The 22,366-nt window shown below is 42.9% G+C and overlaps 1 protein-coding gene across 1 annotated transcript in view; it reads right to left on the bottom strand.

The window, feature by feature from the left end:
* The window catches only part of MASP1 (MBL associated serine protease 1), a 77,595-nt gene extending 55,568 nt beyond the window's left edge, over positions 1–22,027 (bottom strand). Inside the window, exons 1-2 of the mRNA XM_044670890.1 lie at positions 21,803–22,027; positions 10,501–10,732 (exon numbers count right to left, since the gene is read on the bottom strand). Coding sequence (XP_044526825.1) covers positions 10,501–10,732; positions 21,803–21,807 — 237 coding nt within the window. The 5' untranslated portion in view covers positions 21,808–22,027. The remainder of the gene's footprint in view (positions 1–10,500; positions 10,733–21,802) is intronic.
* Positions 22,028–22,366: the final 339 nt, after the last annotated feature.

Here is a 22,366-nt window from a genome sequence, read left to right as displayed (position 1 = left end):
TGCTTTAGCCAAGTGGGGAGTTCTGTGGAGCACATTTGTCCATGGGGTCTGAGGAGGGAGGGATCCCTGCTGCCCTCAGAGGGTTCCCATAGTGCCTGCCAGCCTGGCCTGCTGCATGGGCTGGGTCAGCAGCTACCCAGAGCAGCATCAGGGCTTGTCTAATGCCCCACAGCTGTCGAAAACACTGCAACAGAAGTCAGTCTGATGCCAAAATGACATTGTGGAAGGAAACTGTGTAAGCACTGAGGAATAAACAAAACGAGCTCTTTTTCCAGTGTCCATCTCAGATTCCAAAGGAATGTGGAGTTCTTTTGCTGAGAGCCAAGGACCACAGCAGGGCATCAGGCAGGCAGAGCTGGGCTTGAGTGCCCAGCCCCCAAACTCTCCCCGCTTTGTGGCCAGTGGCCAGGAATTGAGAATCAGACCTGAGATGCGTGTTCAGGACTCCCCGAGTACCCCTACCCACCTCTCTGGCACCTGAGGGCAGACCCTCATTACCTCTTGCCTCGGCTATTGTAACAGTCTTTTAATTTGACTCAGTGCTGCCGATCTCTCCCCTCTCCCACACAGTTGTGCCTGCCTATGACTGCCATGCTGACCATCTAAGCCAACCCTGTTCCTTTGCTCAGAGACACTCCATGGCTCCTTAATGCCCATGTGAAGCACTTTCATGGACTTTCTCTCGCCACTGACCTTGTATTAATCTCATCTTCCTCTGTTACTGTCTGTTCTGTTGTTTGGTCTTCATTTTTCAAGAGGACTGATGACATCACAGCATCATTGACCCATGTGTGAATTGGACTGAAGGGAGATGGAGTGGCACAAAGCCATCAGCCTCACTCCCTCTTCCAGAGTCATCCAAGACCAGCGGCAGGACAGAATATGGGTTCCCTGAAGGCAGAGTCTGTCTTCCTTTTTTGGGTTTGTTTCCCTGGGGCTTAGCACAGTGCCCAGCACATAGTAGGTGCTTCTTCATTCACATGTGGCAATGTGTCTTTTCTCTTGTGTGGTATAGTGGACAGAAAGACCTGTATTCAGTCCCTGCCTTAGGAACTGATAATTTGACCCTTGGAGGTCACTAGATCTCTCTCTGCCTCAGCTTCCACATCCGTAAAATAAGAGGGTTGCTAAGCTCCTCCTCACTATAAATCTATGATCCTATGTAAGTTCCTTAAGAAGTGGGACTGTATCATCTTCTGATTTTGCATTTCCAGACTCTAGAACCCCATTTTACTAAATATTTAATGAGTAGATTTTGGCTATCAGATAATGTGAAAACTCTTCCACTTGGCATTTGTATAAACTGGTGCCCAAGTACTCTGGGGGCCTCTTTCACACAAATCTTCATATACCCAGTATTCCAGCCAAAGTGGTTCGCTGCACTGTTAACTAAACTTGACTTGCCATCTCCTTTACTCAGGCTGTCCCTCATGCGTGGAATCTACTCCTTCTTCATCTCTGACTGTCAAAATCTTTCTTTGCTTCCCAAGATCAGCCTCTGTTTCCCCTCTTTTCTTTCTTAAAAACATCCAGGGGAGAAGAGGACATGGGTCCCTCGTTGACACATTGATGTATCTGATTGGAGAGTGAGGAGGACAGGGAAGGGCTGCCCTCCAAGGACTCCCTCTCTCCAGGACCCCATCACCAAGTCTTTCCCTGCTACAAGATGCAGCTGATGATGGCTGCTTTTATCTGCTTCGCCAAGAGGCGGATTCATTTAAAGCTCTTTCATCCTCAGCACTTTTGTCATCCTGACACTGTCATCCCTGCAAGGTCTGAGCAGGGTGATAATTAGTGAGAAATGGTTTCTCAGTTAGAGAAGAGCTGAGAGCCAACACCTCCCTGCATCTCAGAACTGGAATGGAGCTCAAGGACCACAGGTCTGACTGAATGAACCCTCAGCATCATTCAGGGAGAGTGGTCTTCCAGCCTTTGCTTGGAGACTCCTCATGGTGGGCTGTCCACCAGCCCCCCGGGGCATCCTGTCCCATTCTGGGACAGACCTCATTGTTAGAAGGTTTTCCTGACTTCCAGCCCAGATCTGCTTCTCTGCCATTTCCACATGCTCCTCCTCGTTCAATCCTCTGGGGCTAAGCAGAACAAGATTAATCCCTCTTTCATGTGACAGCACTTCAAATAGCCAACATAGCTTGAGTCCATTCCAAGAAGAAACAGAAATAACCACCAAAAGGAGATTCTCCACCAGGCATCACTTAGGCTAAGTCCCTGCTCTTCCTTGCAAATCCAATCCAAGGCAAGGCAAGACAACCAACATTTATTAAGTACCTTCTGTATGCCAGGCATGGCACTAAGGCTAAAGATAAAAAGAAAGGGAAAACTTCAAAAATGAAACAAAATGAAAAGAAGAAATAAAAGCTGGCCCCCCGCTGTCAAGGTTTTCTATGTGCAGGAAGGACATTTTGCTGGGCCCAAGGACACGAAAATCAAAGGCTCCCGAATCTGGAACTGGAAGGCACCCCAGAAGTCAATGCATCCACCTGCCTCATTTTACAGAGGAGAAAAGTGAAGCCCAAAGAGATTATGACTTGCCCAAGGTCACACAGGCACTAAGACCCAAGTTTTCCTGACTCCAAGTTTAGAACTCTGTATTCCTAATTGTACCACAGTAGCTCTCAAGGTGTCAATGACAGTACCTTAGCCAGAGGAGCTCAGGGTCCATGTGTACACTGAGAAAGGGGTGGGAGGACTTGTGCAGGAGAGGCAGAGAAAATGAGAGGATGGAGAAAACACTTTTGGTGGTTGGTGTAGGAGTTGGAGGGCTGAGGACGTGCCAACTAAGCTGAACTGAGCCTCGAAGCATGATCGAAGGAAGTTTATTGGTTGACTAATATTTAGCAGTCTCACATCATACTATCACTTCTTAATTGCATAGCACTTTATGGAGAACTTCAGTATATACCACCTCATTATGAATGAATGAATGAATTAATGAATACAAAACAAATCATTAAACACTTGATGAGCTACCTACTAGGGATATAAGTAGAAAAACAAGACAGTTCTGGTTGTCAAGGACCTCTCATTGTAATAGGAGGATTGATGAATATCTTTGTAAATGCAGGGCCCCCATTTTACAGATGAGGAGACTGAGGTCTTTATGAAGTTAAGTGATTTCTCTTAGGTCATAGAAGCACAGAGTTTTAAAATTGGAATGATCTCTGTGGATATTTCATTCAACTCTTACCCCCAAAGGAGTGCCCACCAGATGCCCTATCATCACCCCACTGTCTGGTCCGGTTAGTGACTTGCAGGTCATGGAGACCAATTGAAAATGCAACAACACTCCAGCTATGTATACCCCAACTTGTCTTTCCCTTTAGTCTGGCTCATGCTGGCTACTGGATCGACTCATGGCTAGAAATGGTCGTCTCTGGGAACCAAGGTTTGTAGCAATCTAGTGAGGGAATCTGATAGATAAGTGGATGGAAGGCTGGACTTGTAGGCAGGAGGACCTGTATTACAATCCAAAGTGAGACATTTACTAGTTGGGTAACTGCTGAGAAGTCGCTTAATCTCACTTTGCCTCAGTTTCCCCATTTCTCAAGGTAGTTGTGGGACTCATTCAGATAATAGGTGTAAAGCCTTTGGCAGCTCTGAAAGCTGCTTCATGAGTGTTATTTTGTCAAGGGTCAGCCCTTGGTGCTCGCTCCCCTTCCCCAGGCCCCACAGGGTAATTGAGCGCCTAAGGTTAGGACGCCACTCATTGAACTTGGGGAGGAGCCCACGCCTAGAGGACATTTTCTTGCTTCCTTGAAACAATTTTGTTGTCATGCTAATGACTGACAATCCCTACAGACAAACATCTTCCCTTTTCTCCCTGGCTCAAGCCCACCCAATATACTATGGCAGAAAGAAAGGAGAGAGTCTGTCATCGTTCTCTTCTAAGTCCTTTTATTCCAATTGTTTTCCTCCAAATTAGCTGAGGAGGAAAGAGACAGTGTTGTGTTCAAAGGCCAATCTTTTGTTTTTCTACACCGCTTGAAATGTCCCAACCCGCTCCCTGTGTCCATTAGCTTTCAGTGGGGGAGAGAGGGGTTACGAGAACCTCCTGACTGGTGCCACATTTGCACTCAGTCTGGGCCAGGATCTGTCCTGTGTAGAAGGCTGACCTCCAGTTGATGAGACGGGTTCTCACCAGAGAAAACTGGTTTGCATGAAGGGGCCAGATGGAAAAAATTCAGCTGAACTCTGCTCATTCATATTCAATCTTCCATTTAGCATTTTCTGATCTGCTGAGCTCTCAGCTCTGCACCAGGGGAGAGGACAAGGGAGGCTGAAGGTCTTGAGTCTGCCCTCAAGGACATTTATGAGTGACTGGAGAAAATGGACAAAGGCCGATTCAGCTAATGTTTCCAGCATGGTTGGGGACCAGTGCAGAGGAGGAGGCATGGTTCTGGTTAATCCCAGAACCTAGGAACCGCCACATGGCAGAGTCAATTGTTCTCTTTCTGACAGTGACACCAGGAATATTCACTAAGGGCTTTGCCATTTACAAAGTCCACAGGACATTGGGTGGGTGACGTTCTTTATGAGTATGGCTCCAGTTTCCTTTGCCTGTAGGAATTGCTCACCATGAGCATGATAACAAAACTGTTTTAAGGAAGCTGCATGGAATAGTGGATAGAATGCTGGAGTTGGAGCTAAGAGGACTTGGGTTCAAATCCCAAGTCAGACTTTGCTAGTCGTGCCACATTGGTCAAATTATTTAATCACTTTGTGCCTCAATTTCCATATTTGTAAAAAAAAAGGGTTGGGCTCAATGGCTTCCAAGTCTAAGATGCTTTTCCCACAATAACCTAAGTTTGGATAATGCAAATAACTATATCTATTTTTGTTTCAGTCCTGTGATTTCATTGGTGTAGGGAACTCTCAGTGAGGACACTCCCTTCATCAACACAGACCAGTACTTGTTCTGCTCCTTACAATCTTAGAGAATTGACTAAGAGCCCTGAGAAGCTAAGCATCTTGTCCAATGTCACCTAACTAGTGTCTCTCAGAGTCAGGAATGAAACCAGGTCTTGATGATTCCAAGGCTGGCTTGCTGTTTACTATGCAAAGCTGCCAATCAGTGTAAGTATTGTTTTCTTTGCTTTACAGTTGAAGACACCGAGGGTCCAAGTGGTTCAAAGACTTATCAATGACCATCTAGTTTTTTTTTATTTTTTTTATTTTTTTTTTAAACCCTTGTACTTCGGTGTATTGTCTCATAGGTGGAAGAGTGGTAAGGGTGGGCAATGGGGGTCAAGTGACTTGCCCAGGGTCACACAGCTGGGAAGTGGCTGAGGCCGGGTTTGAACCCAGGACCTCCTGTCTCTAGGCCTGACTCTCACTCCACTGAGCTACCCAGCTGCCCCCAGACCATCTAGTTTTTAAGTGGAAAAACTGAACTTCTTATTAGCCAGAACTAAAATCTAGGCCTTTTAAAATACAAATCCAATGTTTAACCCTCTATAGAAAGGTTTACACATTGTGCAAAGATAGAATTGCTTTCCCTGCCATTCATTCCAATCCACCCTATCCATCCATCCATCCATCCATCCATCATCAATAAACAAATATTTGTTAATTCCCTACTACGTGCCAAGCACTGTGCTAGGTGGTAATACAAAGTCAAAAATGAACCTATTTTATTCCAATTTGCACTAGTCCAATTAAAAACCAGTCTAATCTAATCCAATCCAATCTACCAATGGGTGCTTGATGTATATGGAGAGCTGCAGCACCAGGGAGATGATTGTTTCATAATGCCTTACAGGTATAGCTCCTCATCATGGAATCTCTGAGTAGGAAAGAATCTCAGAGCACATGTAGTCTATACCTGAAAAAATACCCAAATTCTTTGTATAGTACCTTCAAATGGCCAAACAGCCTTTGCTTGAAGACCTCTAATAGGAAAAGCCCATTACATATGAAGGTTTGCATATGGTCCCAAGCCAGACAGAGTTCACAAGAAGGAAACTCTCCACCCCGATAATCCTCTGGACTTCAGGATCATTTATCATTTTGGGGTTAGCAATGTGATGGGGAGGCATCCTTTCAAGAAACAGCCTGGATGAGGCATTTAGGTGGTACAAAGTCTAGAGCCTTGGGCATGGAGTTGGGAGGACCTGGGTTCAAATCAGACACTTCTCAGCTCTGTGATCCTGGGCAAGTCACTTATCCCTCTGTCTAGCCCTGGTCCTCTCTTAGAGTTGTTACTAAGACGTGGGGTAAGGGTTAAAAAAAGAAAAAGAAACAGACTAATATCTCTCCTCCTAAATGAGGTTTTCATATGGCATTGGCTGAATTCAAGGAGATGAAGATCATGTTCTCTGTGTTTTCCCTCTAGACAATCGTTCAGGTCAGGGTCTGATTCCCAGAAATTTGTCTTGAAACTTAGTGACTGACCTTCAGGTCCTGTGCTAGGGATAGAGCCACAGAATGAAAAGGAAAACATTGTCTGCCTCTAATTCCACTGGGGAGATACAATGTACAAACAGGTTAGTAAATACATGATAACATCAGGAGGAGAAAGAAAGTGTTAGCACAATCTCAAAGGCTGGGAGTGCAGGGCTGGGGGATGGAGGGACACATCCTAGTAATTCAGCATTCTCTAGTATTAAGGACCTGCTAAGTGGTCACTAATCTCTGTGTAAATGGATGCTAATAGCCTGTCTTCTTAAGGCTTTAGCCTTGGTCTAATAGGAAGGTGTTCTGCACCTTAAACGTCTATTTATTTCTTTGATCTAGCTGGCTTAATCTTATAAAACGCAATTTCATAGTTATAAAAGTAAAGGCTTATATGTTGTTAATTAAATTTATATTCTCAGGACTTAGGGACTTATCACAGTGCCAGTAATGGTTATTTAAATAATTCTCTCTGTCTCTGTCCCTGTCTCTCTCTGTCTCTGTCTCTCTCTGTCTCTCTGTCTCTCTCTCTCTGTCTCCCTCCCTTCCTCTGTCTGTGTTTCTCTTCTTCCATTGCATTCCTTTTTGTTTGTTTGTTGATGCCTTCTTTCATGATGTTGGAGGTCTTAAAAGCAGATGATGCCAAAGAAAACCTGAATAAAACAATAGTGGTCTGTGTGACAACCTAATTGTGTCTGAGTTCAAAGGCATAAAATTCGTCATGTTTGTAGTTTTCCCCTCAGCTTGGGATTCAACAATTTGGCTCAAAGTCCACCAGAATGAGCACAACTTGTTTCCCAGAACTTTGTTTGCCTGACCTTCCCCAGAGAACCTGCTGGATCATCTTCATTATTTTCCTGTAAGCCCTAATGGTTGGGTTTGTCTTCATCTTCACCCAGAAATACAAACTGGGAAATGCACTGGTACCTTTCTGCCAGCAAAGTGTCAGGATGTCATCAAAAACTCTCTGAAGGCAGGGCCTGTGTGTTAGCCAGATGATTTAGAACCTAGAAATATCTATGTGCCCAGTGGCCACTTTGGCCCTGCCTTTTGCCATCATCTGAATGAAGTGGAAGGGTACAAGTTGGGAGAGGACTTCTAGTCAGCTCCTCACCCTTAAAGAATTCAAAGATTCAAACAGAAAGAGATTGAAAAAGCTGAAACAGCCTAGAATTTCTTGGAAGTGAGTTTGAGGGCTGACTCTGTGGCAGGAAGGGGGTGGATTTTCTGTCTACAGAAATCCAAATCCATATCTATTTCTAAATGTATGTATATATCTATATATGAATCTACATAGTTATATAGATCCATCCATCCTTCTATCTATCTATCTATCTATCTATCTATCTATCTATCTATCTATCTATCTATCTATCTATCTCTATATCTTTGTCAGGAATTCCTTCAATTAATTTGGTTTAAGCAGAATCATCTCTCAAAAAGACAAACACCCCTGGGAGGGTCAATGAACAACCAGTTATCCACATGACTGAAAATTATTTGGTCTATTTACTTTCCCTCTGACCTTTGACAAGAGACCCAACCAATAAGGGAGTTTTGTGAGGGGAGTTTGAAGGGAACACAGAATACACTGCCAAACAAGTAGATGAGAAAAGGAGACAGAATAAGAAATGGGTAGGTGCCAAAGACAGATTTCAGTTGGCTTGTCCTTAGGTAACAGACACCTTTGTCTTGTACTTTTAAGTCTTCCAGCTAGTCATCTAGGTAGTTCAGTGGATAGAGTACTGGGCTTGAAGTTAAGTTAAGAAGATTTGAGTTCAAATCCAGTCTCACACACTAACTATGCGACTTGGGCAAGTCATTTAACCTCCTACTAGTTTTCTCTGTTAAATGGAGTTCATAACAGTGCCTTTCTCACAGGACTGTTATGAGAATCTGAGATAATATTTGTAAAACATGTAGTAAGCACTTAATAAATGCTTATTTTCTTGGCAGGACCTTCCAGAGCTCGGCCTACATGGGTGTTGTCTTCACTATCTCCATCTCCATGATTCCATAATCAAGAAAAGATGCTAGCAGAAGGTGCATTTGCTTGGCTAAAATGACAGCAAAGGAAAGTAATAAATGGAGGGGATGTGGCAAAATTGGGACACTAATGCACTGCTGGTGGAGTTATGAATTGATCCAACCATTCTGGGTGGCAACTATATGCAAAGGGCTTTAAAAGACTGTCTTCCCTTTGATCCAGCCATACCTCTGCTGGGTTTATACCCCAAAGAGATAATAAGGAAAAAGACTTGTACAAAAATATTTATAGCTGCGCTCTTTGTGGTGGCAAAAAATTGGAAAATGAGGGGATGTGCTTCAATTGGGGAATGGCTGAACAAATTGTGGTGTCTGTTGGTGATGGAATACTATTGTGCCGAAAGGAATAATGAACTGGAGGGATTCCATGTGAACTGGAACAACCTCCAGGAATTGATGCAGAGTGAAAGGAACAGAACCAGGAGAACATAGTACACAAAGATGGATACACTATTGCACAATTGGATGTAATGGACTTTTTTACTAGCAGCAATGCAATAATCCAGGACAATTCTGAGGGACTTATGAGAAAGAAGTTATCCACATCCAGAAGAAGAACTGTGGGAGAAGAAATGCAGAAGAAAAGCAACTCCTTGATCACATGGTTCAATGGGGATGTGACTGGGGGTGTAGACTCTAAGTGATCACCCTAATGTAAATATTAATAATATGGAAATAGGTCTTGATCAGTGACACATGTAAAACCCAGTGGAATTGCTCATTGGCAACAGGAGGGTGGGAGGAGGAGAAGGAAAGAACATGAATCACGTAACCATGGAAAAATATTCAAAATTAATTAAATAAATAAAAATTTCAAATAAAAAAAAGAAAGTACATCTACATCTGTACCATGGGTTTAAAAGCTTTTGTGGGCCAATTTGGGAAGCATTGTTTCTATGGGAAAATATTGCTAAAATTCCAACACTTGATATTTATGACTCAATCATTTGTTGGGTTCCAGTCAAGGGGAAGGTTGCCTTGATATCCACAACAACCAACAACCCACTGGCATCTTCCCCCTGTTATTTAAGGCCCAGACTGAATTCTACCTTCTTTAGGAAATCCTCTGATTTCTCCCTCTTCAAAACCCCCACTAGACTCAGTATTCTACCAGTTATTACAGTTTGGAAGGAACAACCTAATGGATGTTCCTTGAGTCCTTGAATGTTACAATCATGGCTCATCCATTTTTGAGTCCTAGCTTGGGTCATAATTGGTGCTCAATAAATGAAGGAACAAGTGATTAGGTGAATGGGAACATTGAAGAATATTAAATTTGTAGAAGAATTTATAAGGATAGAGGGACTCTCTGTCTCTCTCTGCATCTCTATTTCTGTCCCTCTCTCCTCTCTTCCCCTCTGTCTCTGCCTTTGTCTTTTTTTCTTTCTCTCCTCTCTCTTTCTCTCTCTCTCCCTCTGTCTCTCTTTCCTCTCTCCCCTCTCAATGTTTCTCTTTCTCTCTCCCTCTAATTCTCTCCTTTCTCTCCCTCTCTCTCTGTCTCTTTTCTCTTCCTCTTCTCTTTCCTTTCTCCTCTGTCTCTTTTGCTCTCTCCCTGTCTCTTTTTTCTCTTTCCCCATGTCTTTCTCATTCCTTCCTACTTCTCTCTTTTTGTTTATAGTGATAAAATCATCAATACTAGTTTATCCAGGTAGTGGCTCCCCAACCACACTTAAATTGTAGGTCATGGAACTCCCTTCTCTGTGGCAATATTCTGGCACACATCTAAAGGTAGCCTACATGAAAACATTAGTCTTATCAAGGTAATAGAAGACAGCTAGTGATGCTGGCAAGATTCCTTGCAGCATGCCTAAAAATTTAAATCTCGGATCTTATTTGATGATAAAGACCATATTGGTCATTAGCAAGGGGACAGGAATAAATATAATACCTCTTCATGGCTAAGATGATATTCCAAAAATGGCGTCATTGAGAGAAGGGAAACGACTGAGAATCTGAAATGCCAGAGGAGACCACAGAATAAAGAATGCTTCCCCATCCCACCCTCAAACTTGTTTGGCCTTGGTTCGAGGGAGGATGCCATCTCACCTTCACATAGTCATATTCGCAGAGGTAGGAGGATTCCAGGTCAAAATGCATGAAGTACAGCTTGATCCGAAATCCCTCTGGCACTGTGATGTTCCAGGTTACTTCAGAGTCACTGGGATAGGAATCAGGGAAATTTGGGGACTGGATCTCTCCAAACATGTCATTCAATTCCACGATGTTTGCAGATGTTCTTAGCAGATACACATACAGGGAGCAGCAGAGCAGGAAGACCCTGAAAGACAGAGAAGCGACCACAGAGGGTCAAGCAGCTTTCCAAGGGCACCTGTGCCTGAGAAGAGCTGATAAAGAAGATAGAGCCTTTGGCTTGACATTTAGGGGGAAGCTAGAAGGAGGTTTTTCATTTTTAGTTACAATTTAAAATTATATATGTACATATATATATAAAGCATGATATATAACATAAGAATAACATAATGTATATACTTTCTTAAATTATAGTAAATAAATTTATCCAAGAGTAGCAAATTCTCATATTAGTTTTGTCCAAAAATCTGTTTCTCATTCTTTTTTCTCCCTCTCCCCCTTCCCCCTCTCCCCCATCCCCAACAAGGCAGGTANAAGAAAAAGAAAAAGAAAAAGGGACAGTGATAGGGTAGAAATGAGACACAGAAGACAGATAGTCTGAATGGTTCATTGGTATCCAAGGAATATTATCAGAACCTGAGGATGAGACCTAGTATCTTAGATTGATTCCCTATGCATGACTTATAGAAACACAAAGATAAGAATCACATAGGATGTGGATGGTTTGTGCCTTAGAATGGGATGGGATTTTCTACCCTTAAGAGATGGCACATCCAACAAAACCAGCTGTGGTCACTTTTAACATTCAAATCAATTTCCTTCAAATCAGTAAGCATTTATTACATTATATTCTATGCTAAGTCCTGGGAATGAGAATTCAAAAGTGAAACAGTCCCTTCCCTCAAGGAGCTTATATTCTACTAATGAGGAGAAATGTATATATACATATATACATATATACACATATATACATATATCATATATACATATGTCATATATATATACATATATCATATATATGTATAGGTTGTATCCATGTTACCATATAGCACCTATCTCCCTGTTCATCATGTTGTGAGAGAATACATATATTGCTTACACAAGAGAAAAATTCATGGCAGGAATCAAGAGAAGAATTATATCTCCATATGCATTTAGACTCTGTCTGCTCAAGACTTTGTTTTTAGTGTCATGATTGAACTCCCTCTAGAAAAATTATAGTAAAAACTCATGCTGATGATTTATAAAGTGCTTTTGTCCAAAACTCTATGAAGTCAAGAGGGAACATAGCATAGCCAACCTTGGAATCAGAAAGACACGAGTTCAAATCTAGGGCCCTGATGTTTACTAACTGTGTGACTTTGGGTAACTCAAGGCTCTAGACAATTGTCTAGACCTGCATTGAGAGAGAGTTCTTCACTGGGATCTCCCTATTCCAGTGAAATCACAGATACACAAAATCCAGTTAAAAATAAAACAACCAACGAAGCAGGTAGAACCAGCATCATTGCCACCAGCTAAGCACACTGAGGCCACAAGGTGTGACTTGCTCAGTCATAGAGCTTCTTGGACTGACAACAGACTGGACTCAAGCCGAAGTCTCTGACACTCCATTCGATTCTCCTTTCACTGTGCTATCCTGTCTATCCTTACTCATCCTAGAAATGTTTCTACCAGTCTTGTCTTAGCTCTGGGGTCTGATTTCTTTCATGGTACTTGAAAACAGGACATTCAAAGGAATTCAAGATTTTTTTTTTTAGTTGTGATACTTCCAAGAGTCTGCGTAGGAGAACTTGCAAGTACGTGTTAGGAATAATATCTACTCCACACTAACTGGGCTAGTTTTTTTCTTAAAAGGCAATGATAGGGGCAGCTGGGTGGCTGAGTGGATTGAGACCCAGGTCTAGAGTCAGGAGGTCCTAGGTTCAAACCCCCATTGCCTAGCCCTTTCCACTTTTCTGCCTTAGAACCAATACTTAGTATTGATTCTAAGATGGGAGGTAAAGGTTTAAAAGAGGCAACGATACCTTCCTAAGTGGTCCAAGGGATGAAGACTTGAACCACTGGGGAAATCTCCTTGTATATTGTATTTTATTTTAAGAATAAAAACCCAGCACATGAGGACTGGACATATCCTTCTGACCAGGAGAGCTACCATGGTAAACCCAGAATCATGGGGAGCCACTTATACCTGAACCAAAGAAGGAGCTTTACTGAAGAGTATTTCCATGATATGAAACAAACTTCCTTTTGCTAAATGAATATAAGCTTTAACCACTGGATTGTCTTGAGTTAATTCTGGTCCACATAAAGGTGTGTGTGTGTGTGTGGTGTGTGTGTGTGTGGTGTGTGTGTGTGTGTGTGTGTGTGTGTGTGTGTGTTGTGGCTTACTTCTTAGAGGGTATAGACCAGATCTCTTCAAATTTTCAAGTCTTTGCCTTTTGATCCAGTCATACCACTGCTGGGGTTATACCCCAAAGAGATAATAAGGAAAAAGACTTGTACAAAAATATTTATAGTTGCACTCTTTGTGGTGGCAAAAACCTGGAAAATGAGGGGATGCCCTTTGATTGGGGAATGACTGAACAAATGCTGGTATCAGTTGGTGATGGAATACTATTGTGATGAAAGGAATAACGAACTGGAGGAGTTCCATGTGAACTGGAATGACCTCCAGGAACTGATGCAAAGTGAAAGGAACAGAACCAGGAGAACCATGTACACAGAGACTGATACACTGTGGTACAATTGAGCATAATGGACTTCTCTACTAGCAGCAATGCAATGATCCAGGAAAATCCTGGGGGACTTATGAGAAAGAATTCTATCCACATTCAGAGAAAGAACTGTGGGAGTAGAAACATAGAAGAAAAACAACTGTTTGATCACATAGGTCAATAGGGACATGATTGGGAATATAGATTCTAAGAGATCACCCTAATGCAAATATTAATACTATGGAAATAGGTCTTGATCAATAATACATGTAAAACCCAGTGGAATTACTTGTTGGCTGGGGAGGGGAGGGAGCAGGAAGAGGAGAGGGAAAGAACATGAATCATGTAACCATGGAAAAATATTCTAAATCAATTAATTAAATAAATTTTTTCAATAAAATTTTTTTTCAAGTCTTTGTAAGAGTCTCACAAAGAAGAGGGATCAACTTTGTTCAATATGGCCCCAGAAGGCAGAAGTAGGAGTGATGAGAAGCTATGGAAGACAAGATTTCAGCTGGATATCAGGGGAAAAAACTGCTATAATTAGGTCAACCCACAAATGGGATGGGCTGCCTTAGGTGGATCCTGGCCAATACAGAGACCTGGAGGTTTTCACACAAAGGCTGGCTGGTCCATCGCCAGTGCTCTCCTAGGGATTGTTTTGGGTTTTGTTTGTCCTTCACAGCTTAAGAAGTCCCTGCCATCTCTGAAGGTATGACTTTGTGAAATCTCCACAATAAACGCTCGTTGTCTTTTTTTCACAATTTTCCCCACATCTCTTCTAGCATTTATCATTTCCCTTTCCTATCAGTTTGCTAGGAGTGAGGTGGTACTACAGAGGTATCTTAATTTGAACTTCTCTAATTGATAATGAGTTAGAGCTTTTTGTGTTGTGCTTCTAGAACGTTTTCCATGAAAACTCTACGTAGTTTTTTAAAATGAAAACTGACTATTCAAATCCTGTGACCATTTATCAGTTGGGTAATGATAAAACAACAACAACAAAGATGCACCGTTGGTGGAATTGTGAACTGGTCCTACCATTCTGGAGAACAATTGGAACTGAACCCAAATGCTGATAAAAACTGTGCATACTCTGACCAGCAATACCACTACCAGGTCTATATCTCAAAGAGATCAAAGGAAAGAAAAAAGGACCCCTGAATACAAAAATATTTAGAGTTGCTCTTTTTGTGGTGGCAAAGAATCGGGAATCGAGAGAATGTCCATCGATTGGCGAATGGCTGGACAAACTGTGGCACGTGACTGTGACAGAATACTGTTGTGCTGTTGGAAATGAGGAGGAGGAGGATTTCAGAAAAACTGGAAGACATATAAGCTGATGTGAAGGAAGTGAACAGAACTAGAAAGACAAAGGAATAGCAATAATCTAAGGATAATTCACTATGGAAGACTTAGCCACTGATTAAGCCAGTGATCTAAGACAAACCCAAAGGACTCATGATGGAAAGCACTCTCCACCTCCAGAGAGAAAACACAATGAACTCGAAGTGCAGACTGAGGAAAATGTTTAATTTTTCTATTTTTTTCTTGCAGCATGGTTAATACGGAAATATATTTTGCACGACTTCACATGTATAATGGATATCATATTGCTTGCTTTCTCAATGGGTGGAGGAGGGGTAGGAGAGGGAGAGAATTTGAAACTCAAAAATTTAAAAAAGCATGAAAAAGAAAAATAATATTTGAATTGCCTCAATCAGTGTCTGATTTTGAAGAAAAGGCATAAAGATTAAATTTTAAAAAATTTAATTGCTTTTGACAACTTTGCATGATATTTATCTGCTCTGTATTATAACTCTCAAGAGAATATGAGTTTCTTAAAGATGAAGACTTCTGCTTTTTCATTTGTTTTTCCACTGTCTGATATAGTGCTTAAGAAATATTGGTGGAATTGAGTTTTGAGGAAGATGAAAAGGGAGTCATTTAACTAACAAATCAGGCTTCAAGAAAAGCAAATGATCTGCTAAAAAGAGCAATGACTGATTCAAATCCTGCCTGTCCTTACTTGTGTGACCCTGCCCTATAAAATGAAGGGGCTAAATTAGTTAGCCTCTGAGGCCCCTTTCAGTTCTAGAACCCTGATAAGATCCTGGAATGTGTCAAGCATCTAGCATATATCCTTGAGTGAGGATCCTGGAGGAGCAGAGGAAGGAAGTTAACCATCCAAGGTCACTAAGCACACAAGTTAGGTCCAGAACCTGTAAATTGTGACTCCAAGGACAGCACTCCAGCCTCTTGTTCATATCCCAATGCTTTCTCCTCCAGGCCCTACAATAGCTAGAAAAACCCAGTGACTGGACCTTATGATGACTATATAAAACATTTTCAAGTTTGCAAGTCATTTTATATATAGTATCTCATTGAGGCTCCCCAACAACCTTGCAAGATACTACTAAAGCTAGATTATCCTCATTTTATGAATGATGAGACAGTTTACCCAGGATTACACAGTTAAGTGTCAGAGGAAAAATTTGAACTCGGGTCTTCGTGGTTCTCAGATTAGAGTACTTACTACCCATGACACTACATTGCCTCTGATGACCTATAACAAAAAGCACCTCTATGGATGAGTCTTCAACACCATCTCCTTCCTCATTTTTTGTTCTACAAAGAAAGCACTAGCCTTACTGGTTTGGCTCGAGAATCAGACTTACCTTCATCAGCATGCCCTAGGATTGCACAAGGTTGAAAGGTCTAGTTTCCCCATTGTTGTTTTTCCAAGTCATGTCATGAGGACTTTGGTTTCCCAAGCCCATTTTTGTTGGGTGGTTGGGAAGGCATTGATTTATGCCACCCTCTCTGGTTTTCCCCTCTCTATATCCTCATGATTTTAAAGGTTCTAAGTCAACATCCCCTCACATATAGAGCAATCCATGCTGCACACTTTGAAAATTGCTTTAAGTTGCCAACTGAGGGCTATAAATGCCAATAGTAATTCACCACCAGCCCTCTCCCTGTCCTCAAATGTTTTAGGCAGTTAGTTAAGGCATTGTCTATCCAGCGTTCAGCAGCTGCTCTCTATTAGCAAAGAGAAAACCCAACCAGTTTTTTGGGATAGATGATAGGGGCAGAGCCCTGAGGGGCAGAGTTCTGATACCAGGACACCATCTTCTTCCACAGGAAGAGAAGGTATAAGGGTCTCTGTGAATGTGATGAATCGGGGAGGGGAGATAGAAACTCTCCTGTGCCCCAAATCCCCAAGGAGGAAAAGATCAGCCATTAGCAAATGAAAGGCGCAGTCAGAAAAACCTGGGCCTCATTCTTATACTCATTGCTTACAAATTTATAACTATGTTACTCAGCCATTTAACCTCAAAATGCAGCTAAAATAGCACTTGGATATTTTCCTATGATCATACTGTGAGTAATCTATTAATCATCAAACATTTATGAAATGCCCAAGTGCCTGGAACTGGGCTAGGTGCTGGGGCCACAAAGACAAAACCATCCCTGCCCTCAGGGAGCTTTCATTCTAACAGGGGGAGATAACACGAGATAAGCACAAATATCAAAATGCAAGATTACCTTGGAGAGTTAGAGACCAGAAACTGCAGGGATAGGAAAAGCTACAGGTAGTAGCCAGTGCTCAGATAATTTCCATTTTAAAAAGAAAAACCATCTAGACCAGGGACCTCCTGGAGTGGAAAGGTCCTCTGCCACTCAAGCCCTGCAACTCACTGTCTCAGAGGTGGACCCATAGCCCAGAAAGACTGTGACTTGTCCAAGGTCACTTAGCCAGTGAGTGTCAGAGGTGAGGCTCAAGATCAGTTCTTAATGACTCCAAGGTCAGCCCTTGGAACATCAGCTGATGCTCTTCTCTAGACCTGTTATGCTATTGAGGAAACGAAGTCCAGAATGGTTATGTGACTTGCCCAAGACAATTAATAATAATAACCAGCATTTACGTGGCACTTGAAAGTTTGTGAAGCACTTTACAGGTATTTTATCTCATTTTATCCTTAAAACAACTCAAGGTAAGTGCTATTGTTAGTCCTGTTTTACAGATGAGGGAACTGAGAAAGCAGTGTGTTAGTTAATTTGCCTAGAGTCACACAGCTATCACCCAGGGTCATACACACAAATGTTTGAGACAATATTCAGACTCAGGACTTCCTGAGCCTTGCTCTACCCCTCATTGGCGAACTTTTTCCCAGTTCGAGTGCCCAGAAGGCAAATTCAAGCTGTCTGTGAACTCCTGATTACTGGGGAGAGTTGAGAGAGAAAGTGCTTGCTTTGGGTGGCTGGACAGAGGGGTGGGACATGAAAAAATATCCTAGGGTGCTGGGAAGAGGGGATCGAGCAGCTCCCAGAGTGCAGGCTCTGCACTAGGGCTGTGCCACATCTTCCTGCTATGTCTTTGCTAAAGCTGGATCACACTATTATTCACTTTGCCACCTAGCTGCTGAGTTATCCCACAGGTGTCCTACCCTGTGCTGAAGGCAGGAGCCCAGAGCTGCCACACCCTTTCTGTCAGCTATTCACTGATTTAGATCAGTGATTCCCAAAGTGGGCGCTACTGCCCCCTGGTGAGTGCTGCAGCAATCCAGGAGAGTGGTGATGGCCACAGGTGCATTTTCCTATTAATTGCTATTAAAATAAAAAAAATAATTAATTTCCAGGGGGCTAAGTAATGTTTTTTCTGGAAAGGGGGCGATAGGCCAAAAAAGTTTGGGAACCCCTGGTATTGATGGAATGCTCTGCTTTATGTGATTGTGGAAAGCACCGTACAAATGTAAGTTGCTAGTAGCAGCAATGCAATAATCCAGGACAATTCTGAGGGACCTATGAGAAAGAACGCTATCCACATTCAGAGAAAGAACTGTGGGGACAGAAACATGGAAGAAAAACAACTACTTGATCACATGGGTTGTTGGGGATATGATTGGGGATGTAGACTGTAAGAGATCACCCTAGTGCAAATATCAATAATATGGAAATAGGTCTTGCTCAATGACACATACGAAACCCAATGGAATTGCTCGTTGGCTATAGGAGAGGGGTGGGAGGAGGGGAGGGAAAGAATATGAATCATGTGACCATGGAAAAATATTCTAAATTAATTAATTAAATAAAAGTTTTCAATTAAAAAATGTAAGGTACTGGGATCATTCTTGTCTACCCTCCCAAGAAGAAGGTGTGAGACTTGGCCAATAGTACTTACATGCAAAAAAAAAAAAATGAGGAGAGAGAAAATACAAAAGGTGGGAAATTGTGCCATCTAAGCAATTGGCTCATGTAGAGACCAGTGGTCCAGTGCGATTTGTTTCTCATTCCATCTTGTTTTGGTTTCATAGACCAGTATTCATTATGATCAAGTCAATGTACCTACAAGGTCTGCTGCTAGCCTCTTGGGGCCCAAAGACAAAAAAATAGTCCCTGCCTTTGAGGACCTTAGATTTTGCTTACTTTTATATATCAAAACAGATCCAGTAGGAAAGGCAACAGGGTCAGACTTATGGCTCCCCTCAGCGAATCCATTGGGTCCAACTGAGAAAGGCTGAATTAGCCTAAGAGACATGATTTTCTCAGGTCATTGGAACCCTGAGCCCAAATGGTTGTTGCATCCTAATGAGGCACCCTGGGGCTTGTGGAATGACTTATGGACCTAGAATCAGGAAACACCTCGGTTCAAATTTTGCCTCTGTCATAACTATTTGCATGGAAGTTAACTCAGAGATAATCAATTAGTCAATAAACATTTATTAAGTATCTTCTTTGTGCCAGTCACTGTGCTAAGTAAAAGATGGTAAAAGATATGAAAGACAGAAAAGGAGGCAAAAGACAGTCTCTGCCCTCAAGGAACTTACAGTCGAATTAGAAAGATACCATGCAAACAAATACATAAAAGGCAAGCTATAGGCAAGCTGGATAGAACATAATTAACAGAGGGAAGGCACAAAAATGAAGAGGGAGCAAGGAGGGCTTCTTGTGGAAGGTGGGATTTTAAGGAAGCTGCAGAAACTAACAGTAAGAGATGAGGAGAGAGAGCATTCCAGGCATGGGAGACAATGAGAGAGAATGTCTAGTAGCATCATTTAGAGAGAATTGAAAGTATCCCTGTGGGGAACCCCCAAGAGCTGAAGTTGGCTTTGCCTTTGAATTTACTCTCTGGGGGACCTTAGATGGGTTGCATTACCTCTCTAGACCTCAGCTTCCTGAACTGCTAACCAATGGTGTTGGACCAGAAAGGCCCAGAGCCCCCTTTCAGCTTGAGCTCTAGGATCTGAGGCTCTGAAGCTCTGAGCCTTAGTTCCCTCATCTGTAAGTTGGAGCTGAAGGCACTGACAAGCTCGTGGAGTGGGGAGGAAAACCCTTTGTAAGCCTAAATGACCTTAAATTAAATCTCCTCTGTGCTCTAAGCTAAAAGCAGACACTGGCCGGCACTGGTAGAAGGAGCTGTCTCACTGGGAGGTCCTTATGGCAGTGAAATTTTTTTAAAAAGTGCTCTAGAAATGTGAGCTAATGATGAATCTGTGGCCATGCCTAACAATCACAGTGAATGAAGAGTTCATTTATCCCAGCCCAGTAGAAATTGATAATGATTAGTAATGAATTCAAATCCTGCATTATATCAATATATATGCTTATTAATGAAAATAATTAAAATGAATAATAAAGTAAAATTCCTAATGATTATATGCATATGTATTTAGACCAGACCTGTTAATTCATTGGTATGGTGAAATTCTTCCAAAGCAGGTTGGCAACTTCTCTACAATTTCTAGCCTTAGTGAGTTGTCCAAATGGACACTGAGAAGCTGCATCATTTATTTACCCAGGGATGCATAGCCTACGTGGGTCTGAACCCTGGTCATCCTGGCTCTGAGATCATCTTTTTGTCCATATAAACTCTACTCATGGATAATAATTCTCAGTGATTTAAGATGGCAAAGCGCTCTGCATAGATTGTGTATTGGAACCCCCATAATCCTGTGAGAGAGTTGCCACAGCCATTATCAAGGAAGAAGGAGGTTTACAAAGAGCACTGAACAAGAACCAGTATTCAAATCCAGGCTCTGCCTTTGTGACCTCAGTTTCCTTCTCTGTAAAGTGAGGGGGTTGGATCAGGTCTCTTCCAGATATAACTCCAAGGTTTTCATCGAGCCCTTGGACAAATTGCTTCCCTAGGACTTGATTTCTTCATCTGTAAAATGAGGCGATTGGACTAGATGATTCTGGACTTTCCTTCTGCCTGTGAATCTTCAATTACCATTTTACCAATAAGGATACTGACCCCCAGAGTGGTCATTTGACCGGGATCTCATAATTAGTATCCAGGATGGGACTAGAACCCAGATCTTCCTGACTCCAAGCTCAGTGTCATTCTATGCCCAATCCTCTGCCCTTTAAAGTCTTTCTCAAAAAAAAAATCAGTTGAAGCAGAAGGAAGGGGAGACAATGTTTGGGGATTTGTCAAATCTGTGGAGCTTTTTTGTTGTTGTTGTTGTTTGGGGGTGGTGGGGGTGGTGTTAAAATAGTATCCTGACCTTCGCAATCAGAAAAATCCTGAAGGTGCTGAATAAGTTAGCAGATGTGCTACCTATTAGGAGCACCCCTAAATGGGACTGCTCCGCTCTGCCTGGGGAGAGAGGAGGAGGGATTCCAGAGCACCCTGGAGTGGTTAGATCAGTCCAAGGTCAGGGAAGCAGCCGGGAGGTTTCTGTTCCTTCTTGGAGGTCTTGGGCTTTGTCTCCCTGCCCTGGACATCTTTCATTGCATTTTCCTGATGCCAGTTGCCCAGGCAGTGGCTTATAGGGGACTGTATGTGCTCTGGTGACAGGTTTTCATTTGGCCAAATTGAGGTTTAACTGGCAAACTTCTGAAGGCTTGGGAAACCGCAAGAACCCGGCAGTGGGGAAATTGACTTCTTTTCTGTTCCAAACAAATAAACACCCAACACACACACACACACACACACACACACACACACACACACACACACACACACACACAGCAACAAGCAACACTCCCCCCCCTTAACCCCGCCAACACTACTGAGAGAGCCAAGTGCCTGCTTTTTTCAGAGGAGGAGGCAGAGCAGAGATACCGACTGAAGGAAAAGAAGTCACCTTCTACGAAAGGCAGAATGCAGAGTTAGCTGCAGGGTGTGTGTGTGTGTGTGTGTGTGTGTGTGTGTGTGTGTGTGTGTGTGTGTGTGTGTGTGTGTGTGTGTGTTGGGGGGGGCGGTTGGTGAAAGCTTGGGGATTCCAGATGGGTGCCCGGAGAAAGTGTCCGGGGCGGGGGGGAAAGTTGCATCTTTCCAAGTAGCAGAGCGAACTCCAGACACACTGACCATCCCAGCAAGAACCAGAGGGACAGACTAGACAGCCCGGTGGGTGAGGAGAGAACAGCCAGCCTGCTCGGCATGGTGAGAGAAAGATTCGCTGGATAGTAGACGCAGAAATGGTCAGAGGGGCCCCTCCGGGCAGCTCTGGACACGGAGATTTTGTCCCTGAGAGGAAAAGGGCTTGCCATCCCCCCGCTCCTAGTACTTCTGGGGACCCCCTGGCACTCACCTCATGGTTTCTGCCTTGGCTGCCCTTGGGGGCTTTGGATTCCACCTCCCTGACTTCTTTTTGCAGGATCTCTTCCCTGGTGTCAGTTCTGGGGCAGGCTCTCCTGGGCTCCACTCTGTCTTATCTTTGTTCTGAGAGTCCTGTGTGTGTGTCTGGGGAGTTGGCTGGCATTCTCCATTCAGGTCACGCCTTCTCCTGCCTGCAACAGACCTCTCTCTCTCTCTCTCTCTCTCTCTCTCTCTCTCTCTCTATCTCTCTCTCTCTCTCTCTCTCCTCCCTCCTTTCCCTCTCTCCCTCCCCTCTTCTCCTCTTCCTGTTCCTCCTTTCCCCTCCCCTTGTCTCCCCCTCTCTACTTTCTTGCCTGTATTTCTTTCCCTCTCTCCCCACTTCTCTGTCTGCCTTCCCTTTCTATTCTTCGTCCTTCTGTCCTTTTATCCTTCTATCTTTTCTTTTTATTCCTTCTATCTTTGTCTCTGCGTCTATCTGTGTCTCTCTGCTCTCCAGCTCTCTGGGATTTTTTTTTTTTCTGTCTCCTTTTCCAGATGGCCACAATTGCTTCCCCTC

This window comes from Gracilinanus agilis, chromosome 3, assembly GCF_016433145.1.
Source record: "Gracilinanus agilis isolate LMUSP501 chromosome 3, AgileGrace, whole genome shotgun sequence".
NCBI lineage: Eukaryota > Metazoa > Chordata > Mammalia > Didelphimorphia > Didelphidae > Gracilinanus > Gracilinanus agilis.
The sequence above is the reverse complement of the archived record's forward strand: the minus strand, read 5'-3'. Positions and strand labels throughout refer to the sequence as shown.